Below are 25,052 nucleotides of genomic sequence, written 5' to 3' on the forward strand. Positions count from 1 at the left end.
CTATAAAAACTATATATTTAGGTTGGTTCCTAAACCAGTGATACCCAAGTTGACATATTAAGCATGCCACATTGTAGAATCTTATATCATAAAGCAGTATTAGGTTAATTTATTGTAATCTTACACTGAAGCCCTTACTTCTTGTAATGTTCAACCGCCGATTTGTTTACAAAACTAGCTTTTTTTCTTTCTTTTTCATGTTTTAGGGGTTATATTGTGTAAAATAAAAACTACTTTGAATTGCATAAATATGATTGATTCAATAGTAGTCGATTTTAAACTCTTAAATAATAATTTTTGTCGACTTAAGATTTTTTTTGTTTTTTTTGGGTGTATTTTGCTCTTACTTATACATAATTCTTGGAAAGGAGTTAATTAAAAGAGAGAAGACTGAAACTCTTTTTTTGTTCTTTTTCATTTTTTTTTGACGGTGGATTCAATGTTTAAGAAGATCATTAGTTGCCGACAAAAGCGAAAAAGAAAACATCATTAGTATAATTGGAAAAAAAAAATATAGGGAATAAGGTTGGGTCATACGAAATGGTTAGACGCGGAAATAGTTGAGAGTATAAAAGAATGACATGTTCATCAATAATGAAATTAGGCAATCTAAGGACTTTGATCATTTGTTTAGCAATTTAGCTAATTTTATTCTTATACGTTTCTTATTTTCATTAAATACATATACGAATTTGTTCCAACAAATTCTATTTGAAAAATGTTAAAATGGTAAGTGTGAAAACCTCCGCATACACTGCAACGAGACAACAAAGGTTGTCTCTGGCATTATTCTTATTCATTATCTCCCCCCACGTTCTACATTTGTCTCTTCTTATAGAAATTATTAACATTTATACCAAACTTTTTATTTACTAAATATATTTTTAATTTTACTTTAGAGAAACTATGAAACAAGTATTATTTTTAAAAAAAATTGGTTACCTATATAGTTTAAAATGTAAACTAAAATTTTTACTAAGATTTAAGAAATGCTTTACGTACTTTCAAACATTTTTAATAGCTGACAAGTTATTGTCTTTAATAGATAATTTTAACTATAAAGTTTATGTGTTTTGTCTTTTTGAGATAGATCAAATTTTAAATGTTTTAAAGTATGATGTGAGACAACAACATTTGATCAAATTTAGTAAGATATTCAAGATTTCTTATAATTTGTATAATTATTTCTTTTGCCTAGATAATTTGGGTTTGCAGATAAAAAGTCTGTGTATGTACGTAACAAATAATCTTATTAGTATATAGAATCACTTATAGAGTTACTCATATACTCAATAAAGGTATTGTTATTTACTTTACTTTTACGTATATGTCATTAGATATTAAATCATTATAATCATGTTATGCCGAAATATTTTCTGATTTAACAATACATGTGAATGACGAAACCCATGTGGCGGTCATTTCTGAAGACAAGGTTAGTTACACAACTAATAATTATTTACAAGTCAAAATATTAGTATGTAGCTAGTTCAGTTTTCTTGGGCAGTTCATAATGAAATCTAGGAGCGTCTCGTGGTTTGATAAAAATATTATATAGAAGAAAAATATTTTTATTCCTTTATCCATTTTTTAATAATAATAATAATAATAATGTTTTGTTCATCCTTGGATTCACGTAGAGCCAATGATTGTCACCATCGTGCAACCTCCGCTGATCAAGTATTTTGTACGGGTAGGTCCAGCTTTTTTATCTTATTCCTGGCCAAATCCATGCGAATACATAACTTTCAACAAACACACAATGCATAAACATAACCCTCTAACATAATTTAATTTATAACATACTAACATTTTGAAGTGTAGAAATGTTAGTACTTTCAATTCAATTATAGAGAAATGTCACTCATCGGAAAAGGATGAACGCTTTTGGGGTATGGACAGTTCATTTCCTATCTATTGAATTTGGAGACATTTTCTATTTCCAAAACGCTGACCTATTGCATCACAAAGATTAAAATGAAAAATCTATAAATGGACAGTGCTCTTTTTCGCATAGCCTTTTGGTTCTTAAGTTGCTACATTCGATGGACATGGACCAAGTGAGCAATAAAGTCCAAATTATTCATATTGTTTAGACAATTAATTAATTATAGTACATAAAAAATAAAGTAATATTGGTAAGCTTTTTTAATTACTGTTGTTTAAAACATCTTTTATTTTGATATAGAAAGAATTATATATACTAAATACTATCTTAGATGTATCAAGTGTATACAAAACAAAACACAGTTGATATATGTACGTATATTTTTGTAATTTTGTGTGTGATACAGTTAAAATGCATAGATTTTAAACTAAAAAGGCAATAATGATGCTTTTGCGCTTGATTCATAATTTTATTAGGATAAAATTAATGCACTTTACAAAAAAAAGAAATCTTGGATTTCTAATATGTTTAAGATTTTAAAGAATTTAGTCGACGGAATCAATCGATTTGTTTGAGTCATCCAATTCATAGATACTTTACGGGTCTTTTGGATTTTTTTTCCAGTACAATGTTTTTTAAAGTTTTATAAATATCTGATCTACCATTTTGTTCCGGCTGATGGTCGGATTGGATTAAGAAACACTAGTGTATATTTGTATATCTTAAATACCGTATACTGTATGTATGTGTGTGAGAGATTAAAGTACAAATTTAATGAGTTGTTTATAAAAAATTGTACTAGCAGCTAAATTTTCTAGTATACATGAGTATTCTATCTAACAGTAAATATACTTGCAATAAATAACAGGGCATTAACTAAAAAACGCGTAATTTAAGCGTATTATTGCAAATATATATGGTGTGTTGCTCATTAATACGGTATGTAAATCATACGAAGCCAGGTATTAATTTCAATGTATAAATGTGACCAAAATAGAACAGGTAACAGTCTAATAATACCATAAATAACGACGATGTGCTGATCACAATTACGGACTTTAGCAAGTTACCCTTTCACTACAAAGTATTCGGATTGGTTCATTAGGCACTGAAATTTCCAAAAATAATTTTTAAAACATCTCATATATTTTGGGAAACGTGAACAGTTTTAAAAAAAAAAATACTTTCTATACAATTTTATAGAATTCATAAGTTTTCAGAATTTTTTTTAGAAAGTTTATTTACATTAAGTAACTTCTATAAAAAAAATTAATATAGATAATTAATGTCATAGCATGCAGCATGATATATACATAAATGTCATGCATGATAAGTAAAGAAAATGGTGAAAAAAGGGAAATAACGAATTATTTTAAGGAACAGACAAAGTCCCCAGCTAAAGTGGGAGAGGTTTTAGGAAAGATAGCTCAGTGCTGCAATGAGAGAGAGAGGACAAATATGGAATCTTACCCAAGTTTTTCGAGTCAAACAAAATTAATCATTTTCTATACTCATCTCTTTTCAATAAATATTTTGTTATTTTAATTGTTTTAATTTTATTCGTATGACATGACATGAACGACATCTCTCTCCTTCTTGTCCTCTCTTGCTCTCTGCCTTCCTTCTTCTAACACTATAAGAACACCCACCACATTTCCCCCTGCAACTCCCTCTCTCTCCCTCTCTCTCCCTCTCTCTTTCTCTCAGAAACCAGAGAAGAACAAGACAAAATCTCTCTTTCTCTCTCAACTTCTTCATCTCTCTAAGAAGAAAAGAAAAGACAAAACAAATGGAAGAGTTGGGTTCCATTTGGTTTTACCAAGAGGTTAGTTTTTCTTAACAATCCCAAAAGTCATTCTTGTGTAATTGTTCTACCAAATGACCCAACATTTTACATGTGTGTTTTGTTCAATTCTTTACATTTTTATGTATGAGATTACCAATTCTAGATTTTGGAATTTAGGTCCCTTAAGAATCATTGTACAATTGTGTGATAGTGAAATTTCAATTTCAATTTATTTTGGTTTAGATAAATTTCTGAATATTAATCTCTCTTTGTTTTCTCCCCTAACGTTTTACTTTTTAGTTATCTCCGACATTATAAAACCTCCAAGATCTATGAAAATCTATCAGAACAATCCATTTCACCTACATAAAATGTGACTTCTTGTACTTTTCTGCACCTTTTAACACCAAAAAAGACTATTTTCTTTTCTTGTCTTATCTAATTATTTTCTAGCCCTGACGTTTATATAGTTTATTAATATATAAAATGTTTGGTTTACATTTAGTAACGTTTCGAGTGTATTCTTGACCCCATGAACGCAAGGTTGTTATCACACATCATTAGTAAAACCAATGTGTTATTTATTATTATGTTATGTTATCTTTTCAGTTTTCACAATACTTTTTCTTTTCTAGATGTTGATTTCTTCAATGATTCGGCCAATCTTTTTTTGTTCATTTAATATCTATTATTTTCTGACTTTTTACTAACGAAATCTTTTAACTTTTCTTGATATTATTATTACAGAGTATGGATGAATTAAGACAAAAGCTCCAATATAGTTCCTTTGAAAATGAAGCTCTCAAAGCAAAAGTTAATGAAGTAACAAAACTTCACCAAGAAGAAGTGAAGAGCCTTCTTCATCTACTCAAACTTACTTGTCAAGAAAGAGACGAAGCTAAAGATCAGATACAAAAACTTCTCGTATTCAAAACAAAGTCGAGTATCACCGAGTCAAACTCACACGGTTCTTCACCGGTAGACTCATTCTTCGAACCGGTCTCGTCCCCTGAATTCTCCAATTTCAACATGGCGGTAGCTAAACCGGTTAACCAAATCAAATTCAAGAACCGACAACAACAACAACAACAACAACCCGTGAACCGGATCTTGAAGAAGGTTGATCCAGTGGAAGCTCTTATGGATGAGATTGTTAAAGGCAAATCTTTACCGGAGAAAGGGAAGCTTCTTCAAACAGTGATGGAGTCTGGACCGTTGCTTCAAACACTTCTTGTCGCCGGTCCACTTCCACGGTGGCGTAATCCTCCGCCGCTTCAACAGAGCTTTAAAGTCCCTCCGATCTCGAACTCTTACGGTTGTTTGCCGATGACGACGACGTCAATGCTGAATTTTAGAGGCTGCTCTGTTCCTGGAATCGCTACCGGTATTGAAGTTGCCAACAAACGACAAAGATTTCATTAGTGTTTTTGTTGTTACAATTATTTTTCTTTTATTGTTCTGCTTTTTTTTTTTTTGGTTTGGTTATCTATCTAGTTAGTTGTTTGGGAGTTGGGACTCACTATATTATTGTAAAGATTTAAAAATGTATTTTGGGGGGTTTTTTTAAAAATGAGTTTGTGTGTAAATTGGAGTATAAAACGATTTGGGATTTATCGGATATCATCTACAGTCATGATTCTTGATTCTACTAAGTTCGATTGGTTTGCATTTCATCTACTTGACGAGTTTCAAAAATTAATTTAGGTGCTTATATATGCTTTTGAATCTGAATGTTAAAAATAAAATATTTTAAAGTTTTTTCATAGAATATTTGTGCCATATATGTTGACCGAAAATGTTAAAGAAACATTTTCTTGTATTTGTATTTTTTTTTTTAAGTTCGTTCAAAACGTATATAAGATACCTAATAGAAAAGACAAGAGAGTAACCCAAGCAAAGTGGTATAATGGTAAGTTAACTAGTTAAGCCTAGGAGCTAGGACCTAGGGGAAGGGGATTGAACACCCCTATGATCTAAGTGCTTTATGAGTTCGATTCGTACTAAGAACAAAATTGTGTTGCTTGGGTCACTTGGACTTTTGGGGTTCAGCCTAACTTTTTTATACGTGGTGTGTTTACGTGACACTTCTGTGTTCTGTCAAAGGGGGGGGTTTGTTCATTAGCTGAAAATAATCAGTGTTGGCTCCTATGAAATAAATATCCATAACATATAAACACAATAACGAATTATTTGAGACTTAAAACATATTAGAATTTCCTATGGAAATATGAGTCGATTTTTTTTTTTTAATATAGAGATAAAAGACATGTTTTTGACCTGGAGATTAGTGGTGTGCCTAACTCCCACAGTTGTAAAGCAGAAAGATCAAATGAAGATGTATTGGATGGCTGAAATAGTGTCTGTGTGATTCAAGACGTGATACAAGATTGTTGTTGTTTTATGTGCCTGAGAAGTTTCTAGAAGGTTTGAGAAGACAATATTGAAGGACGGTTTGAGGATTAATTGAAGAGGAAACTACTATTTATTGGGTTGATTAAATTGGAGTTTTACAAAGAAAAGGAGAATAGCAAAAAGGAAAAAAACCTTTTTCTTATGAAATTTGGAAATCTTCTCCTATTGTGATTTGGAAGCCTTGATGAGTATATAAGGAGGTGTTGGGCACGTCCTAGAGAAGCAAGAGAGCTGAGAGATAAAAGATAAAAACCATAAAGAGCTTTCTCATTGTGTGCAGCTTAGTTTCGCGGTTTGGTGCTTGTGTTGTTCAAGCTTCTTTGTTCGTCGGTGTGACGTGTGTGTGAAGGTTACTCAAGAGAGTTGAAGATCTGAAGTCTAGGCTCAGGGGGAGTTTAGCCCAAGGTTAGATTATCTTGGTTTAAATCTAGGCTCGGTGTGAGTTTAGTTAAGGGTAGAGATTTATCCTTAAGATTTCATGTTATAGAACGGAGCGCTGAATTAAGAGGGTTGTGCTTGATTTACGCGTTTGCGAATAGGTTGTATTTCCTTGTTCTAGTGGAATCGAAATCTGGACGTGGTCCCGGGGAGTAGGAAAAACCGAACCTCGTTAACAAAGCTCTTGTGTTATTTACTTTATGCACTTTATTATTGCCTCATCCGCATTTACAAGTGGTATCAGAGCGGGTTCTCGATAGAGATTAAGTCTAGTTTCGGATAGATCACGGGTGAGGGTAGTTCAGGAAGTAAGATAGAGCTTTGAATCAGTTGTGATGACTTCATACAGAGAAGGCACGTCTATGTCAAGACCACTGTTGCTTGATTCAACGAATTACGGGTATTGGAAGGTTCGTATGCAAGCGTTTAATAGTAACCTTGATGAAGATTGTTGGAATTCGATTGAGCTTGGTTGGGAGCCTCCTAAAGTTGTAGATGAGAAAGGGGTTGAGAGTCTTAAGCCCAGAGATAAGTGGACTGCTGCAGAGAAAACGCTATCAAGTTGTAATTAGCCAAGACAACGATTTACAATGCTATTGATTCAAGCCACTTCAAGTTAATCAGCTCAGAAAGTATGGAAGTCATTGGAGAATATGTTTGAGGGTACTTCTAGTGTTAAGAGAACAAAGCTGGATATGTTGGTATCACAATTTGAGAATCTAAGGATGGAAGAAAAAGAAATTGTGGCTGAGTTCAGTGCTAAGTTATGTGATATATCTAATGAGGCTTTTGCTCTTGGAAAGCAGTACAAAGACAAAAAGCTTGTGAAGAAACTGAAGCGATATGTTCCTGCAAAATTTGAGTCAAAAATTTCTGCAGTTGAAGAAGCTCATAATTTAGATGAGATGGCTTTTGATGAGTTTGTTGGGATTCTAAAGGCTTTTGAATTAAGCAAATCATATGAAGCTGAATGAGTAAAGAAGAAAGATGATCAAGTTAAGGAAGCAATAAAGAAGGAAGTTGACATTGGAGTAGCTCTTAAGGTATCATCTTGTGAAGATTCAATGGCTATGTTATCAAGACAATTTGCTAAATTTCTGAAGCGTAAGGGCGAAGAGAAGAAAAGTAGAATGAGTGAAGAGATGAAGACTTCATCAAAGAATGTTCAATGTTTTGAATGCAAAGGATACAGTCATGTACGGTCTGATTGTGCCAATCTACAAAAGCATAAGAAGAAGGCTATGAATGTTGTTACTAGTGATTCTGAAACTGATTCAAATGAAGAAAAAGAACTAAAGAATTTTGTGGCGTTTACAACTTTTGAAGATAGTTCTGAATCAGTTTGTATCAGCGTTTGCATTAGTGTCTGCAACTGCTTCTGAATCTGCAACAAAACCTGCAACTGCATCTGAACATGAATTTGATAGTGATAGTGATGGAGAGGATATGAGTTATGAAGAACTTGGTAAGAGTTATGAGAAGTTGTATGCACATTGGCTTAAGGTAGTTGATGATAATTCAGTTTTGATTAAGGAGAAGCTTGAGTTAGAGGCTAAAGTCGTTGAAGCAGAGAAATATGCAACAGAGAAGGGAGAAGAAGCATCACAAGCTAAAGTGCAACTTGAAGAAACTCAAAATAATTTGAGGATGCTTAATAATGGTACAGAGAAGTTGGGTCACATTCTGAGTATTGGCAAGACTGTTAAGTGTGGCCTTGGATATGAAGGAAAAGTTTCAAAATCGGATATGGTGTTTGTTTCAAGTGGAAAAATCATGTCTGCATCAAGAACTGTGCCAGAGACTACTTCAAAGACTGCTTCAAAGAGTGCTTAGAGAATGTATTTTTGAAAGAGCATGGGAAAATGATTTTTGAATTGAAGAATGCACCTAGACAAGTGTTTCGACATGTTTGTCATCATTGTGGTGTTGTTGGGCATATTAGGCCAAGATGTTTCATATTGTTGAGAGAGAGGAGCCGAATGGAGAATGCTTATGATGTAAGGTTTCAAGGTCCTACATGTTATCATTGTGGAGTTCAAGGACATATTCAGAGGAATTGTTTCAGATTCACTCAAGAGGTTAACTATGGAGGTATAAGGCGCAACAAGATATGGGTTAAAAAGGATAATTTCAATGGGGGTGGTGTACTAGGCTATCAACCGCGTATTGCAAGGCGGGGATAATTTTCTAGTTATTTTTGACCATGTTGTGACTCATTCAGGGGGAGAATGAAGATGTGTTTGGTGATGTGTTTAGGTGTTTGAACTGATGAGTTCACAAGCATAGTCAAAAAGGGGGAGAATGAAGATGTATTGGATGGCTGAAGTAGTGTCTGTGTGATTCAAGACGTGATACAAGATTGTTGTTGTTTTATGTGCGTGAGAAATTTCTAGAAGGTTTGAGAAGACAATATTGAAGGACGGTTTGAGGATTAATTGAAGAAGAAACTACTATTTATTGGGTTGATTAAATTGGAGTTTTACAAAGAAAAAGAGAATAGCAAAAAGGAAAAAAAGCCTTTTTCTTAGAAATTTGGAAATCTTCTCCTATGGTGATTAGGAAGTCTTGATGAGTATATAAGGAGGTGTTGGGCACGTCCTAGGGAAGCAAGAGAGCTGAGAGATAAAAGATAAAAACCATAAAGAGCTTTCTCATTGTGTGCGGCTTAGTTTTGCGGTTTGGTGCTTGTGTTGTTCAACCTTCTTTGTTCGTCGGTGTGACGTATGTGTGAAGGTTGCACAAGAGAGTTGAAGATCTGAAGTCTAGGCTCAGGAGGAGTTTAGCCCAAGGTTAGGTTATCTTGGTTTAAATCTAGGCTCGGTGTGAGTTTAGTTAATGGTAAAGATTTATCCTTAAGATTTCATGTTATAGAACGGAGTGGTGAATTAAGAGGGTTGTGCTTGATTTACGTGTTTGCGAATAGGTTGTATTTGCTTTCTTATTCTAGTGGAATCGATATCTGGACGTGGTCCCGGGGAGTAGGAAAAACCGTACCTCATTAACAAAGCTCTTGTGTTATTTACTTTCTGCACTTTATTATTGCCTCATCCGCGTTTATATCAAAGACTAAAAGTGGAGACAAATCGAGACAGAGGACTTGGTCTTGTTTCTAGAAATATATATTCAAGTAAAGACAATACTGTTTTATGGGTTTGGATTGTGACCAGTGTCGTGGTGGCTTTTGGTCATGTTCTTATACAAAGTTAGGCGGATAACATGTTCTGTTTCCTTAGTTGCAACTGCCATGGACGGCCATCAACTTCAATCAGATTTGAACGAAATCGCACTGTTGTAACCTGTTGTGTCCTATTTACCTTGAGCTCCCAACCAAGCTCAATCAACTTCAATAACTGTTGTTTTAGTTGAAAAGTTGAAATGTTTGGCTTTTTTTACCTTGAAATTTTTGGTCATTTCTTAAAAGAGTTTTATGGATTATCTAATGTTTATGCTTCGTAAGAAAGTTGTTGGGTCTTGTGGAGAATTAAGATTTTTTCAGTTATTACCCTAAGAAAGTGGGCTTTCTAAGCTCATGAAAAAAGGAAAAACGGTCTTCCTCGATGTGTTTCTGTTTCGGTGTATGCATACTTTTTAATAACAAAAAATTATTATAATTTTTTAACAGTTATCTGTTCCTATTATTATTTTCTTGTAACGAATTCAACAAGGAAACAAATATTATTTTCTTGTAACGTATTCAATAAGGGGAAAAATATTATTTTCTTGGGACGAAACAAGTTCCAAACTGTTGAAAACAAAAAGCAGTTAATATACTTGTTTTGGATTACTTCGACCAACGACGAAAAAAACTCAGTCGACAAACAAACAAAAAAAACAAAACGAACTCAGTCATTTGCAATTTAACCGACGTTGATAATTTCAAGGATAAATATGAACTTTTAAAAAAATATAACATTATCCATACATAGATAATATTTATCCGAAGTCAAATTAAAAGAATATTTACATAAAGAAATAATGTTACTAGATAATTTGGTTTGCAATGATTAATTATATATCATATCTATGATGTTATATGAAAACAGGTAAGAGGGTTTTTCCGACTATGTAACATACGTAAGTTTTAATTAAAAAAATGTCAATATGTAGGTTACGTGTATGATTATATTATAAAGACCTTGTTTCTACTCTTATTTGTTTTTTTATTATAAAATTATTAAACCAAAAGGCTTTAACAGTGGGCATATATAATTGTGGTTTTTTTTTTAATTATTTAAGATATTATCCATAATGTTTTTTTTTAACATCTGTATTATCCATAACTTATACATAGGTTATTCATAATAATTATCCATAACATAGTCATGGATGTAATTATCCAGTCAAAGATTTTATTTCCCAAAAATCTCTCAATTAATACCTGAATACAAATCCTCGACCACTATATATACGTGCATCTCTCTCCCTCAGAATATATCATATCAATACTAAATCTTTCTGAATCCTTTCTATTTGCTCTTTCTAATTTGCCATCTAAATCTTTTTTTGTGTTTAACAATGGAGTTGGATCTTTCACCGAGGTTGCCTAAGAAGGTGTACGGAGGAGATGGTGGTTCGTACTTTGCATGGTGCCCTGAAGAGTTGCCAATGCTCCGAGATGGTAACATTGGTGCCGCTAAGCTCGCTCTCGAGAAGTATGGCTTGGCTCTTCCTCGTTACTCTGATTCCCCCAAGGTCGCTTATGTTCTTCAAGGTTCTCGTTTCATGATCTTCCTTTTGATCACTTCACTCTAGCTATTGACTGTTGTTGTCCATAAAATTTATTTATTCAGATCTGATATATCATAAATCAGTTTCTTAAAAGGATCCTTAAGTATGATTTTGATTTGACTACATAAAGTTGTAACGTATGTGCTAGTTTTTAAACGTTTTAACCAAATATATTTTTTTTGTTCGTTTTCTATCCATAAAATATATATCATAAATCAGTTTCTCAAAAGGATACTTAAGTATGATTTTGATTTGACTAGATAAAGTTGTTACGTATGTGCTATTTTTTTTCTTTTTTTTGCTTCCACTGAACCCTGATTTGGAAAAATATGATATGATTTGCTTCCATAGATTGTAGTAGTAATGTTAAGATTGATCTATGGAGAAAAAAATGATGAAACTATCAAGAAAAATAGTTTGTTTCACGATCCAAAATAATTTCTAACATTGAATTAAAATTCATATTTCATACATTGATCATGCATTATTATATATATATGAAATATGATAAATTTGTGGATAATCATATAAGTTAAATATTTTTCTTGTAACAATTATCAGGAGCTGGAACAGCCGGAATCGTTCTCCCTGAGAAAGAGGAGAAAGTGATAGCAATCAAGAAAGGAGACTCCATAGCCTTACCTTTTGGTGTAGTGACATGGTGGTTCAACAATGAAGACACTGAGCTAGTCGTCCTCTTCCTTGGCGAGACTCACAAGGGTCACAAAGCAGGACAGTTCACTGACTTTTACCTAACCGGTTCCAATGGAATCTTCACCGGATTCTCAACTGAGTTTGTAGGCCGAGCATGGGATCTTGATGAGACCACCGTCAAGAAGCTCGTTAGTTCTCAGACCGGTAATGGAATCGTCAAGGTTGATGCGAGCTTGAAGATGCCTGCACCAAAGAAAGGTGACCGTGAAGGGTTTGTGTTGAATTGTTTGGAGGCTCCTCTTGATGTTGACATTAAGGATGGAGGAAGAGTTGTTGTTTTGGACACAAAGAATCTTCCTTTGGTTGGTGAAGTTGGGTTTGGAGCTGATCTTGTGAGAATTGATGGACACTCCATGTGTTCTCCTGGATTCTCTTGTGACTCGGCTCTTCAAGTTACTTACATTGTTGGTGGAAGTGGTCGTGTTCAGGTTGTTGGTGCGGATGGGAAGAGAGTTCTTGAGACTCATGTGAAAGCTGGTGCTTTGTTCATTGTTCCTAGGTTCTTTGTTGTCTCCAAGATTGCTGATACTGATGGCTTGTCTTGGTTCTCCATTGTGACTACTCCCGAGTAAGATTTCATTGATCTTTTTTTTTTCTCCCATTTTCCATTGGTTAAAATAGTTTTACTTACATAGTTTTTGGTGTTTTTTGGCAGTCCCATTTTCACACATTTGGCCGGAAGGACGTCAGTGTGGAAGGCTTTGTCGCCGGAAGTTCTGCAGGCGGCGTTTAACGTGGATCCGGAGGTGGAGAAGGCTTTCCGATCTAAAAGGACCTCTGATGCCATTTTCTTCCCCCCTTCCAACTAAATACAATGAAAGAAGATTTAATTTAGTGGTTTAGTTGCTATGGTTTAAGCAAGTGTTATGGTTTTTGATTTATTTTGGATTTTATGGACCGGTGTTTTCTCTCTTTGTTTACAATTCGAAATAAATAAGAAATGAAAAAAATATTTCTTCTAAAGTTATTGAGATTATAAGCAGTTTCATGCTTAAAAATTTATCGATACAAATCTAAAGAGAAAAATTTTCTTAGGTCTGAGGCGTCCGTGGGAAGAGGTGCACATGATCTTCTTCCACGTTTTACTCAAATAATAAAAAATCCCACGGAAATAAAGCCTTTAATTTTTTTAAATTATTAGAATTAAGCAAATTGTCTAAACCAACCGTATAAAGTGAAGATCACACTCATCTCTCTTAATCTCAAATCTTGATAAAGCTCACAATTCATGTCAACGAAAATCTTGGTCTGGTGCAGAACTGAAGTGTTATCTAGTTGGTTAATAAAAGAGAATGTACATTTTCTAAAATCTATTAGAATTAAAACTAATTTGGAACAAACAATGTGAACCTCTTTATTCACCTTATAAAATAAAGAAACAAAATTTGTATAACATTATTGTAAAATAAAAAAACTTAAACCATTTTTTATAAACTAAACCGATATATAATTCTGTTCTATTGTAAAATCTAACCACTAACCATTTCATTTGTAAATTCAAATCGATATATAATTTTGTTATAATTGTAAAATATAAACTCTAAACCACCTCATTTGTAAACTCAAACCGACATATAATTTCGTTCTAATAGTAAAATCTAAATCTTAACCACCTTATTTGTAAATCCAAATCGACATATAATTTTGTTCAAATTGTAAAATCTAAACTCTAACTACCTCATTTGTAAATCCAAACTGGTATATAATTTCGTTTTAATTGTAAAATCTAAACCATAATTCTCATTTATAAACTCAAACCGATATATAACCTTGTTTAATTGTAAAATCTAAACCAAACCAATATTTAACTTTCTTTAAATAAAAGTATACATAATTTGTTTCCTTCATTTGTTTTGTTTTTTAATTTAATTTTGATTTATTTTTAATGAAATATTAGTTGAGAGGGGAGGGACGGTGAACCTTTGTATTTTTCCTAATTTGGTCTAAAACTCTATGCAAAATTATCATATATGTATAACATAATGTAAGAATGAAAATGTGATAAACTCTTATGTATAATTTGAAAATCTTTAATTCTGAAAGCTCAGAATCCACATAAGTTTTGGTAAAAGAATCAAATAAAAAAATATCATATTTTAGATACACAAAATTACACTTATTTAAAAAGTTACATAATATGTATATATATACATATATACATATATATATATATATATATATTTTTCTTGATTAAGATTTTTCCCAAAATCTCTAGATATATATATCTGATTAACTTTTGGCTAACAAAATTGTCTTAAGTGGTACCATATAACAGGTTTGACAGATATTTTGTTTGACTGACAGATCTACGTCATTAAGGAGTGTATGTCTTTATTTTATAATTGAAATATCCATTTGGTTATTTAATAATAAAAGATGTAATTTCTTTTCAAAATCAATAGAATTTAGAAGTGATTTAGTCAAATCTAGGTAAATTTATTGGTACTTTTAAATACAATCATTAGTCAAATAGTCATAAAGAAACTTTTCTGTACAATTTTGAAAATCTTCAAAAGAAAAAAAAAATCTACATAAGTTTTTAAAAGATCATATTTTGTATACATAAAACTGTATTTTCATTCAATTTATATAAAATTTACTTATAAAAAAGCTTTATGTACATTAAATATGTCCCTTTAGGTAAATTTATACAATATATATTTGTTTTGAATGAATGTAAAATTTTCATATAAAAAAGCTTTGTGTACATTGAATATGTCCCTTTGGTAAATAACTTTTAAAAGATAACTGAAAGAACCTACTAAATTAAAATTATAATCAAGGTAAATTTTTAAAAATACCCTTTTTCCAAAACTATTTTTCAAAAGTGCTCCATTTTAAAACCTTTATTAAGAATGCCAATAAGAATCAGATATAGACCCAAATATGTGTGCAAACTTATAAAAATATACATAATCTACAATTAAATGTGAGTAAAATTTTATATATGTTTTATAAGTACTGTTTTATCCTTTAAAACCCTTTCAAAAAAATTTATAATATGTTTTATCCTTTAAAACCCTTTCAAAAAAATTTTAAAAACCTTATAAATCTTTGGATCAAGTCTTTGAGTAATAGCTACTATCCAGAAATATGTTATAAATGTTATAACTTTGTAAATGTTCACATTTAATCAAGAGATATTTTTGAAAATTGATAGATAAAAGGGTATTTCTCAAAATTCTTCTATATTCAAGTATTAAACCATAACCTATTAAGGTGATAATTTATACTCCCACCAATTTAAATTAACTGTTGTTTTAAGACCTAAATTTTGTTTTAGAATAATTATCTTTTATATATTCAATGCAGATTTTTGATTACTATAGTCTTAATGTATTGAAGTATTCACGAATAAGAAATTTTTTAGAATACATTAATAAACAATCAAACAGATTTTTATTTTTAATTTTTAACATGTTTGTTAAAACCTTAAGAATAATTAATTTAAAACCAATGGAGTGATATTTTTGAAAAACTAATCAAACAAAAACTATAAATTTATATTTTCTAATATCTTCATCGACTAAATAATAAATTAAAAAAAAAAATCGGATAGTCCGGTTACAGTTTGGTTTGTCTAAACCGGGGAAGAAGGGATAATTACGTCTCTTAAAATCACAAACTCGACAGAACCCACAATTTAGTGACTGATTTCTAACGACGAATCATTCGAGATTAGATTGTGAAATTGAGTCTCGATTCGTATATTATATTCGATTGCTTTGGTAATGGAGATTGTGGAAGGTGCATACAAGGTGTTCGATGAAATGCGTGAGAGAGGGAAAGTGTAACCAACGATCTTGGTTTACAACAGCCAGCCTTATTGGGTTCTTAAATGCTTTTAGTTTCTGGGCAAGTCATATTGTATTGTAAGAATGAGTCTGTCTCAAGCAGTAACCTTTTTTTCCTGGTAAGATCAGATCTTTACTCATTTTCTTCATCCTCGTTATAGTTTAAAGAGTAGAGAAATGGAAAAAGCTTTAATCTTTGGGTTTGTTTTATGTTTACAGCTTAGCAAATTTGATGAATTAATAATATTCACTTGTGGAGAAGTTATGATTTTTCTTATTTTTGTATGATTCTTCCCAAAACCAAACCACTAGATAATGTGTTAAAGCTATCACCTGCTCCATTTCATCAACTCCATCTTTTCTCTATTATGGATCTCACTTTGTATATGTATATATATGCTTTGAGAATCTGATTCTATCATCACAATTCATTTACTTCAAACAACAATCTTTGCATCTCTGACTCTGATCATCTTTCTTGTTCAATGGCAGGTCAAAAGATACTTTCTTTACTGGTTATAGCTCTTGTTGTTACTTTTGCAGCTGCGGCTCGGCTTCTTGATGAAGAAGATGCATTCTCAGCTACTACAAACTCTGGCTCTGCCTCTACTGCTGGATCAGGTTCCTTTCCTGGTTCGGGTTCTACAGGAATTGGCTTTGGTGCAGGAACTGGGTCAAGTGGTTCAGGTTCTACTGGAACAGGTGCAGGTACAGGGTCAAGTGCTTCAAGCCCTTTGACTACAACTGGTCCTGGTCCTTTACCAATTGCCGGCTCTGTCCCTGGTTCTTTAGCTGGTGGTGGTTCAGGTTCCTTGCCTACCACTGGTCCTGGTCCTTTACCAGCTGCAGGCTCTGGTGGTTCAGCCACTGGTCTTGGTGGTGGTGTGGGTGCCGGTCCAGCTCTTGGTGGTGGTGCTGGTGGTGGTGCAGGTGCAGGTGCAGGTCCAGGTCTTGGTGGTGGTTTAGGTCCTGACAACACATTGGTATTTTTTATGCACGATATACTCGGTGGTTCAAATCCCACAGCCAGAGCTGTGACTGGAGTAGTAGCAAACCCAGCTTTAAGCGGCCAACTCCCATTTGCTAAAACCAACGGTGCAAACCTTGCTGTAAACAACGGAGTTCCATCGGACAACAACAACAATGGTATTGTCAACAACAACAACGTACCTTTCCTCGTTGGACTAGGTGGAACCACGGCTAACATTCTCCAGGCCAATGGAAACGGAAACAACAATATAAACGGTTTCAGTGTTGCTAGCGGTGGTCAGCTCCCGAGTGGTTCCGCTCTTCAGATGCTAATGTTTGGGACAATGACCGTGATCGATGATGAACTAACTGAAGGGCATGAGCTCGGATCTGGCCTGCTTGGGAAAGCGCAGGGATACTATGTGGCAAGTGCGGTTGATGGAACTAGCCAGACATTGGCCTTCACTGCGATGTTTGAGAGTGGCGGTTATGAAGATAGTATAAGCTTCTTTGGGGTTCTAAGAACAGCGGTTTCTGAATCACATTTAGGTGTTATGGGAGGTACCGGGAAGTATGTGAACGCAAGAGGATTTGCGATTGTGAAGACGTTTACAGGATCTAGCGGGAGCGGGACACAGCAGAATCTGCCGCATCAGTTCACTGATGGGCTTGAGACTGTTCTCCAGTGTACCGTTTATCTTTCTTACTAGTTTTTTTTTTTTTTTTTGCCTTCTTCTGTTGGTGTTTGGGAATGTTTGGTATGTGTGTGACGTGTCGTCGTCATTTGTAATCTAAATATGAAAGTTGTGTAAGAAAATTGTATTTACTTCTTTTCTTTTTTTCCTTGAAATTACCAATTTGTTTGGACTTTGGAGCAAATATCTTTAAATCAGTCAGAACGTTTATTTCAAAATATTGTTTAGTCAGCGGGAGCAACTAGAACCTAGGTGGTTTATGTTGGTCGTGAGTTAATTGTCGATTTACAGATTTGAGGGTCTTCAACGTTTAATAATTTGAACTTTGAAGGTTGTTGGGATCACTGCCACCAAATCTTGAAGACCCTCAAATCCGTAAATGGACAATTAACTCACGACCAACACAAACTCTTTAGTCTCTAGGCTCTAGTTGTAGCCCTACCCATGGCCATGGCCATATGCCCATATGTTATGGATTACTAAATTCAGTCATACATCTCATAACATGTTCATTGTTCAATCACGTAAAGTCATTTATATCATTCGATATTACTAACCCACTCAAAAAAATTATCGATTCATTTGTGGCTCATAGCGAAGGTTTAATCAAAATGTATTGTTGGCTACTTGGCTTCACTTTCACTTTGTTTGATTTCCGTATTGTGGCGTAGTTCTTAAAGATTTAAGTCATTTACGTATTTAATTATTGGCAATGTCATTGCCATTCTAAACTACTATACTACTCCTCTGTCTCATAAAAGATAAAGATTGATGTTTTGAGATAATTTTTTGTGTCACAAATATTGATGTCTTGTAAATTTCAAGAAGTAATCATTAAAAATATTTAAAATTTTTGAATTGTTATTGGTTTAAAATTAAATAATATCTCTTTAGTCAAAGAAAAAAATATATTTAAACTCAGTAATCATTGTTTTCTTAAAATATGTCAAATCTTCTAAACATCAATCTTTATGAGACGGAGGAAGTATAATAAAATACAAACAAGTGAACACTGAAATGATAAAAGATTCGACGAAAAATGTCAAATGGATAACACTTGTTATGACTCAAATGAAGCAAAGCGCATGTCATGTTTTAAAAGTGAAATAATGATTGATGTGTTCTATCATTAGTTGCCGTCATTGAAGATTTTGCTTGGTGGGAAACGTGAAATGAGAGTATATATGAAATAATGATGTTCAGTCATTTAGTTGCTTGCAAATTTGCATGGTGAAAAAGTGGAAACTTTGAAACAAGTTTTGTTTTTTAAATAGTTAAAAATATATTATATAATAAGATATCGTCCTTTTATCATTATTAGGATTTCTTAACAAAATCAAAATTATAATAAAATATTAGGAATTTGGATTATTAGTTGATTACTATAGTTTTTCTAATTTTTTTTAACGGGTTATCTAGCTACTGATTTATCATTAGGTTGAGACTTTGAGTATATATATATATATATATATATATATATATATATATATATATATGTAGAATTATGTTCGGCCACTGGTCAATAATGCCAGCTTTATTTGAAGTATGTTTGTAGAATTATGTTCCCTAAAAAGCATATATCTTTGAAATAGTTAAGTGCTAAAGAACCAAATCTGTAAATTGTAATGCCAATAAACACAATAGTTTCTTCTTTGACATCGACGAATATAATATGCTTATCTTTTAAGATTAAATATGAATTATTAATTGTTGAAAAATCAGTGTACCAAATATCGTATAGTATATTTATTTTTCTAACTTTTGGATTTTAGTATCTTTCCGCCCGCCCAAATAGTTTTTAGTCTAAAGTAATCCACAACACAGACAAAAAACAATAATGAAAAAACAAAATTTCTTCCTATTAATAACACTTTAGACGTAGATATCACTAGGTTAACAACAATCTAGAGTAAGAGGTTATCAAGATTTTTGTTCTAATACGTTGATTTTAATATTGCACTGCCATGAACTCATGTGTGAGCAAGCAAACCACGCCCTAGCAGTAATCTTAAAAGTTGGCATTAATAGACCACAAAAAAAAAAATGTCACATATGAAGAAGTATCACTAAGCAAGCTCTGTGATTAACTAAATCATGTCATTTCATACAATGTCGTTATGTTTTGAGAACATTTAGAACAAAATTTGACCCACCGTGAATATGATTGAAAGAGGCACATGTCCCGACGACACTAAAAAGAAGAAAAAAATATAACTTTGATCAAAATTTTGTATTTAAAAGTGTTTTACTTTTTCACTGTTTGTGAAAATATAAAATATCAACGGCATGCACGCCGGACAATTCAATGGTCCTCAGGTTACGCATACCATTATTCACCTTTTTCCCTCATTTTCTCCGATCCCCACACATATGCAAGGCACTTGTCTATCTACATATTATATCTTTATATTTTCTTAATATTCAAATTATAATATATATATATATATGTATATATTATATAGTAGACCCAAAAAAAATTTCCATCTAATGTACATTTCCTGTTTCTGAAACGTATATAGATTTTTTTACTCTTTCCATTTTTATTATATGTATTATGGAGTATAAATGTACTAAGAAAACATTTTTTCCTAGTGAATTTCAGCTTTTATTTTTTATTGGAAAATGAGCTAAAATAATGGAGAAAAAACCTACAATTTGTGTTAAATTATTATGTCTCTTCAAATCTAAACTTAAGGAGAAAGAGAACTTAAATTAGATGTTTGAATGTGAGGTACATATAAATTAATATTTATGTATATATAAGAGTACAACATTTTGACAAAAAAAAAAAAGAGTACAATATTGTAGTTGATAGTCAAGGACGTGTTATTAATACTTAGGCATAGTTTCTTTGTTACCTTTATTAATTATAACACCAATAGTTCATTTGTAAAATCTAAGATAAGGAGCCCTTTTCAACTCTCACTCAAGATTCTATTTTTCTTCATCATTCTTGTATCAGGTTTGTATTTTTCATTTTAAGTCACTTTTAAATATAAAAAGATAATTGTTCCAAAATAAATTCTTCATGAATATCATGCTTTTTCTTTAAATTATAAAAAAAATTTATACATCAATATAAATATGCTATATGCAAAATACAAAATTTATATCAATTTTTTATTGTTTTTCATTACATAAACCCATAATATTGAGTTCAGTGCTTTTTTATGTCAAAAAACTTAAGTGTAGTGTTTTGAGGTAGACTTTAAATTTTAATCCCCGCTAGATACTTTTGTAAGTTTTCACTTATTTTAGTTAGTTTGCTTATTTATAAAATTTATGGTATTAATATATCATGAAAATTACTAGGATATAAAGTTAATTAATATATTTCCTTTCTAAAAAAAAAATTATATCTTAAATCATTTATTGATGTTAGAAAAACTTCATAATAACTTAAGATTTACAAAAAAAGTATTTTCTAATTTAAATAAAAAAAAACTGAGATTAGTGTTTAAAATTACAGCAATAATGGAAAATGTGCAAGCAGTCGCAGTGCTTTGTCACTCTTAAGTCTTAACGTATAAAACTAGGAAGGATTGTCTAATTAGGACATGTGAAAAAGCGTGCACAATGAGGAAAAGGCCAGCCGCTCAGTGCCAAACCGATGGGAAATGTCGTTGCTTTTAATAGCTTGTTAATAATCTATATATAATAAGAATCCGAAAAAGTGGGACTGACAATTGTGTTTTTTCAATCGTATCTTTTGGATATTTTTCGAAAAGTCGTGATGCATCATTAAAACAGTTATTTATGAAAAGTTACAACTGTTCACTGTAAAGTTGTGATATTGGAACATTCATATCTTTTGAAATCTATATATATTTGTCAGTTTGAACTGTTTTCATTTTTTTTTCCATGACACAAAATCAACTAAAATTTCAATCTCAACGAGTTTATAAATTTTTCTAATTTACTTTCTAGCATTCATTCTTTTAAAAGTTAAGAAATTACTCTAATTCTTGATTTAACAAAAGACTTTTGGAATGATGAATATAACAACAATCTGAATAAATGCCACTAAAAGTTGTGTTTTTTCAATCGTACCTATTGGATAATTTTCCAAAAAATCTGTAAAAAAATTAAAGTGTGTGTTTTACAAAAAGTTGTGATTGTTCATTATAATAACAATCCCAATAAATGCAAACAATAGTTGCAATTTCTCGTAGTATTTTTTTGTAAAAAAATTGTTTTTATTTGTTTTTCTTAAAACTCAAACAGTTGTATCTGTTCATTGTAGAGTTGTGTCTTTTCACTAGATTTTATTCATATTTTTTATCACAATTTTTCGTTCTAATAGGTGTGTCTATTTAAATAGTAATGTCTTTTGAATTTTTTATATGTTTGTCTTTTCATCAATAACTAACAAATCATTTTTTGTTGAAACAAATATTCCGTTTTATGCTGAATCTAAATAAGTTGGATATTAATATCTAATACTCAATGTTATTCTATAATCTAAATCAAATTTTAGAAATGATTATAGCAATAAAGAAATTTAATAAACTTAATATAGAATTTACAGTTGCATCTATTTATCGTAAATTTCTCTAAAAACTATTTTCATTTATTTTATTTTGTTTTTAAAGTTGTGTATTTTAATTTTAATTTTTCGTTGATACAGTTTCACTCACTATTAAATATTTTAATTATAATTATTTAACAGAAAAATATATTTACTCATTACAACCATTAGTTCAATATTCTCAGTTAAAATCACTTTGTTATAATGATTTTTTAATTGTAGGTTTTTATCATAATTCTTCATAAAATATCCTATATATTTATTATAGTTTAAACAATGTTTTTTGCAAAGTTGAGTCTATTCTACATAATATTTTTTGTTATAAGCTTTCATTTTGATGGTTGTGTTTTTTTAGTAACAGTTTATGTTTAATGTTTATGTATTCAAACTATTCTGTTACATTCAAATAATTTTTTAATGTATAATTTTATATTTTAAATTTTATTTACTTTTTTTCTAAAATATTTCTCCGTGATATCGCGGGGGTCTGAGTCCTAGTTAATAATAAAAACAAAACCATATTCTTCAAACAAATGCATGTTAAACTACATCACCTTAATGTCGCATTGATACCAATCACATAACATGAGAGATGTCTAATGACAATATATATATATATATATGTTTTACACTAAATTACAAGACAACAAAATTAAGATTTGAGGAGGGAATAGTTAGGAATGTGAGGAAATGGAGGAGAAGGAGAAGAAGAGGAAGGAGGCCAAAGCTGAGCGAATTTGACCTTTGAGATGCTTTCTACTACTCTCACAGGTGTTATCTTTCCGACCACCGTAACCTTCTTTGTCGCCAAATCAATGGTGTATGACGTCACCCCTGTCCCATACCCAAAGTTGTAAATTTCAATCAACAAATTACTAGTATAATTTATCCATAAATTAGTCAAAAAGTTGTTCCTCAGAGGCATCCGATAATTAGGAAAAGTCAAAACACTAAATTTCAAAATCAAGCTCCTAATCTATATCCGTTGTTAAAAATATTATTTTTTTTCATTTAATAAACTATGGTCGTCTATTCGTACAATTCGTTGAATATTTTCATTTGAATTGTATATAAAAATGTTAAGGTTAGGTAGTTAAACTACCGTAGTTTGATAAGATACTTAATTCTGTAGAATGAATAATAGATTCATTAGTACCTTCCATTTTGGAGATATGCTTTCTAACCTTCCCTTCACATCCCTTGCAATGGATCGATACCCTCAAAACCACAACCTGCCAACAAAATAAATTAAATAAATAAAAATGAGTAGAATGAATGAAATAAGAAAACAAATAAAAGAGAACCATATGTTATATTTTTGTATGCTATTACTATTTAGCAGATATATACAAGTAAATAGATACCACATATATATCCACTATACGAAAGATATCTACCATGTGAATTATAAATTTTACCTTACCATATCAATTCAGAAAATATAATTTAAACCATAATCAGATATACAGTACTACTAGCTACCTAGTGATATATATTGTCTTTCTGTCACTTTCATATTCAAACTATATGCATGTTGTTAAAAAATATTGACGAAAGTACTTTGGTTAAAGAAGAAATAATCAAACCTGATCATCAGTGGATGGAGCCGGCGATGAAACATTTGTTACAGAAGAGGAAGTAGAAGAAGACGATGAGGAAGAAGAAGAAGAAGAAGACGAAGAAGAAGTGACGTTGCGGTCACGAAAAGGAATCAAATCCTTAGAACGATCAGATGATGATAACCAGAGGTCCTCCTTCTCATCACCTTTCAAAGACTTATGATCCTTTAGAAGATACCTCGACGATGAACTTAGCAAAGAACTTCTTGATCTCCTCAAGTCACTTACATCAGCCGAGCTTTTACGGCGAATTTGGACGTCTTGAGCCGAAGCTATCTTCCGACGAAACCCGCTTGAAGATTCAAAGGAGTTTCTACAGCTCATGTGACGAGGAATAGGGATCAAAGGCATCTCAGAGGAGAAGCAAGGAACGGTTTTGTCATTATTCTTACTAGGGTTTTGGCTCCGGCGGTGGCTTTCAAAGGATCTGTGGCCTCCGGTGACCTTTCCGTCGTGGCGAAGTGTACTTGCTCGTACGGCGGTTGATGCCGGAGAAGAGCAAAAAATATCACTAATTCTCATTCTCTCTTTCTTTCTTTCTATCTTTTCTCACTATAACACTCACTTTCTGTCTGTTTGATTTTAAGGGTAAAGTTGGTCGTGTGATTAAGCGACTAAGTGGCACTAATACGAGTTTTATATAAGAGGTTTACGAATCATTTTATTTTAAAATGTTTTCTTTGTATGGAAAAGCAGAGATATTATTATGATAGAATGGGTCCTATCTCATGAGAAGGAGTGTGTGTAAAGCATTTCTTGGATCAATCTTGAATCTGCACCTTCTATACTATTTTACTTTATTTGATTTTCAATTTTTCTTTGTCCCTAAATTTGATGTATTAAATATTATTTATTAAAAGAAAGAAACGTAACAGAGTTAGTAACTTACTTACTATACCATATGAAGCTTTAGACGGAGGGTTAAAACTCGGCTAAATTGAACACAAAAACCATGTTAGGCTTTGTTTCACAAATCCAACTTTTAGAAAACATGTTGTAACGTTTTATATGTAATGTTAATACATGTTGTGATTAGTCACTTTCACCATTGGCGTTGTATGTAAAAATTAAGTTTATAAAAGTGACTAATCAACACATGCAGATGCAGTAAGCAGTCTGAGTAGTATTAAGGAATACATTTTAATGCAAAAAGTAATGTACATCGAATTCGTATATACCCACTAGGTAGCTTTACCTAGAGTGTCAAGGTGGGGACAATCTATTGTTGAAAACTCTGGGATTCAACTTTTCCTAGAATGATTACTATCACTAAACATATTATAACTTCGAACCTAGCCACTAATCTCATAGTCGTAATATAATTACTGATTATTAAATTTAATTGGAGTTTGGGATTTTCAAGTATTTTATCGAACTGTTGCTATTTACATACGTACTATATACAAACTACAAACCACTATGCTCTGCATGTTATTGGTTATTTATCACTCTTTACTCTTTAGGTGTTAAAATAAAGGGTT

General features: G+C 31.8%; 4 protein-coding genes and 1 pseudogene across 5 annotated transcripts; 4 read left to right on the forward strand and 1 right to left on the reverse strand.

Annotated features, from left to right (window-relative positions):
- The first annotated feature begins 3,480 nt into the window (after positions 1 to 3,480).
- On the forward strand, positions 3,481 to 5,294 carry LOC104750024 (uncharacterized). The gene is made up of 2 exons (XM_010471751.3): positions 3,481 to 3,713; positions 4,422 to 5,294. The coding sequence occupies exons 1-2, from the start codon at positions 3,678 to 3,680 to the stop codon at positions 5,094 to 5,096; spliced, it is 711 nt and encodes a 236-aa protein (XP_010470053.1). The 5' UTR covers positions 3,481 to 3,677; the 3' UTR covers positions 5,097 to 5,294.
- Positions 5,295 to 6,859: 1,565 nt separating this feature from the next.
- On the forward strand, positions 6,860 to 9,333 carry LOC147925177 (uncharacterized; annotated as a pseudogene).
- A 1,534-nt stretch (positions 9,334 to 10,867) lies between these two features.
- Positions 10,868 to 12,929, forward strand: LOC104750025 (glutelin type-D 1-like). The gene is made up of 3 exons (XM_010471752.3): positions 10,868 to 11,235; positions 11,814 to 12,534; positions 12,622 to 12,929. Exons 1-3 carry the CDS (start codon positions 11,040 to 11,042, stop codon positions 12,773 to 12,775), a joined length of 1,071 nt encoding a protein of 356 aa, XP_010470054.1. The 5' UTR covers positions 10,868 to 11,039; the 3' UTR covers positions 12,776 to 12,929.
- A 1,913-nt stretch (positions 12,930 to 14,842) lies between these two features.
- Positions 14,843 to 17,608, forward strand: LOC104750026 (dirigent protein 10). 2 transcript variants are annotated; one of them, XM_087490213.1, is made up of 2 exons: positions 14,843 to 15,879; positions 16,253 to 17,608. In XM_087490213.1, the coding sequence occupies exon 2, from the start codon at positions 16,753 to 16,755 to the stop codon at positions 17,437 to 17,439; it is 687 nt and encodes a 228-aa protein (XP_087346339.1). In that variant the 5' UTR covers positions 14,843 to 15,879; positions 16,253 to 16,752; the 3' UTR covers positions 17,440 to 17,608. The 2 variants fall into 2 exon arrangements, with proteins under 2 accessions (XP_087346339.1, XP_010470056.1); XM_010471754.3 differs by lacking the exon at positions 14,843 to 15,879 and having other exon boundaries at positions 16,121 to 17,608.
- Positions 17,609 to 22,454: 4,846 nt separating this feature from the next.
- LOC104750027 (uncharacterized) lies at positions 22,455 to 24,222 on the reverse strand. Its single transcript, XM_010471755.3, has 3 exons — positions 23,539 to 24,222; positions 23,109 to 23,184; positions 22,455 to 22,786 (listed from the first exon to the last, which is right to left on the reverse strand). Exons 1-3 carry the CDS (start codon positions 24,091 to 24,093, stop codon positions 22,605 to 22,607), a joined length of 813 nt encoding a protein of 270 aa, XP_010470057.2. The 5' UTR covers positions 24,094 to 24,222; the 3' UTR covers positions 22,455 to 22,604.
- Positions 24,223 to 25,052: the final 830 nt, after the last annotated feature.

This window comes from Camelina sativa, chromosome 16 (genome assembly GCF_030686135.1).
Source record: "Camelina sativa cultivar CO46 ecotype springtype chromosome 16, ASM3068613v1".
Lineage (NCBI taxonomy): Eukaryota > Viridiplantae > Streptophyta > Magnoliopsida > Brassicales > Brassicaceae > Camelina > Camelina sativa.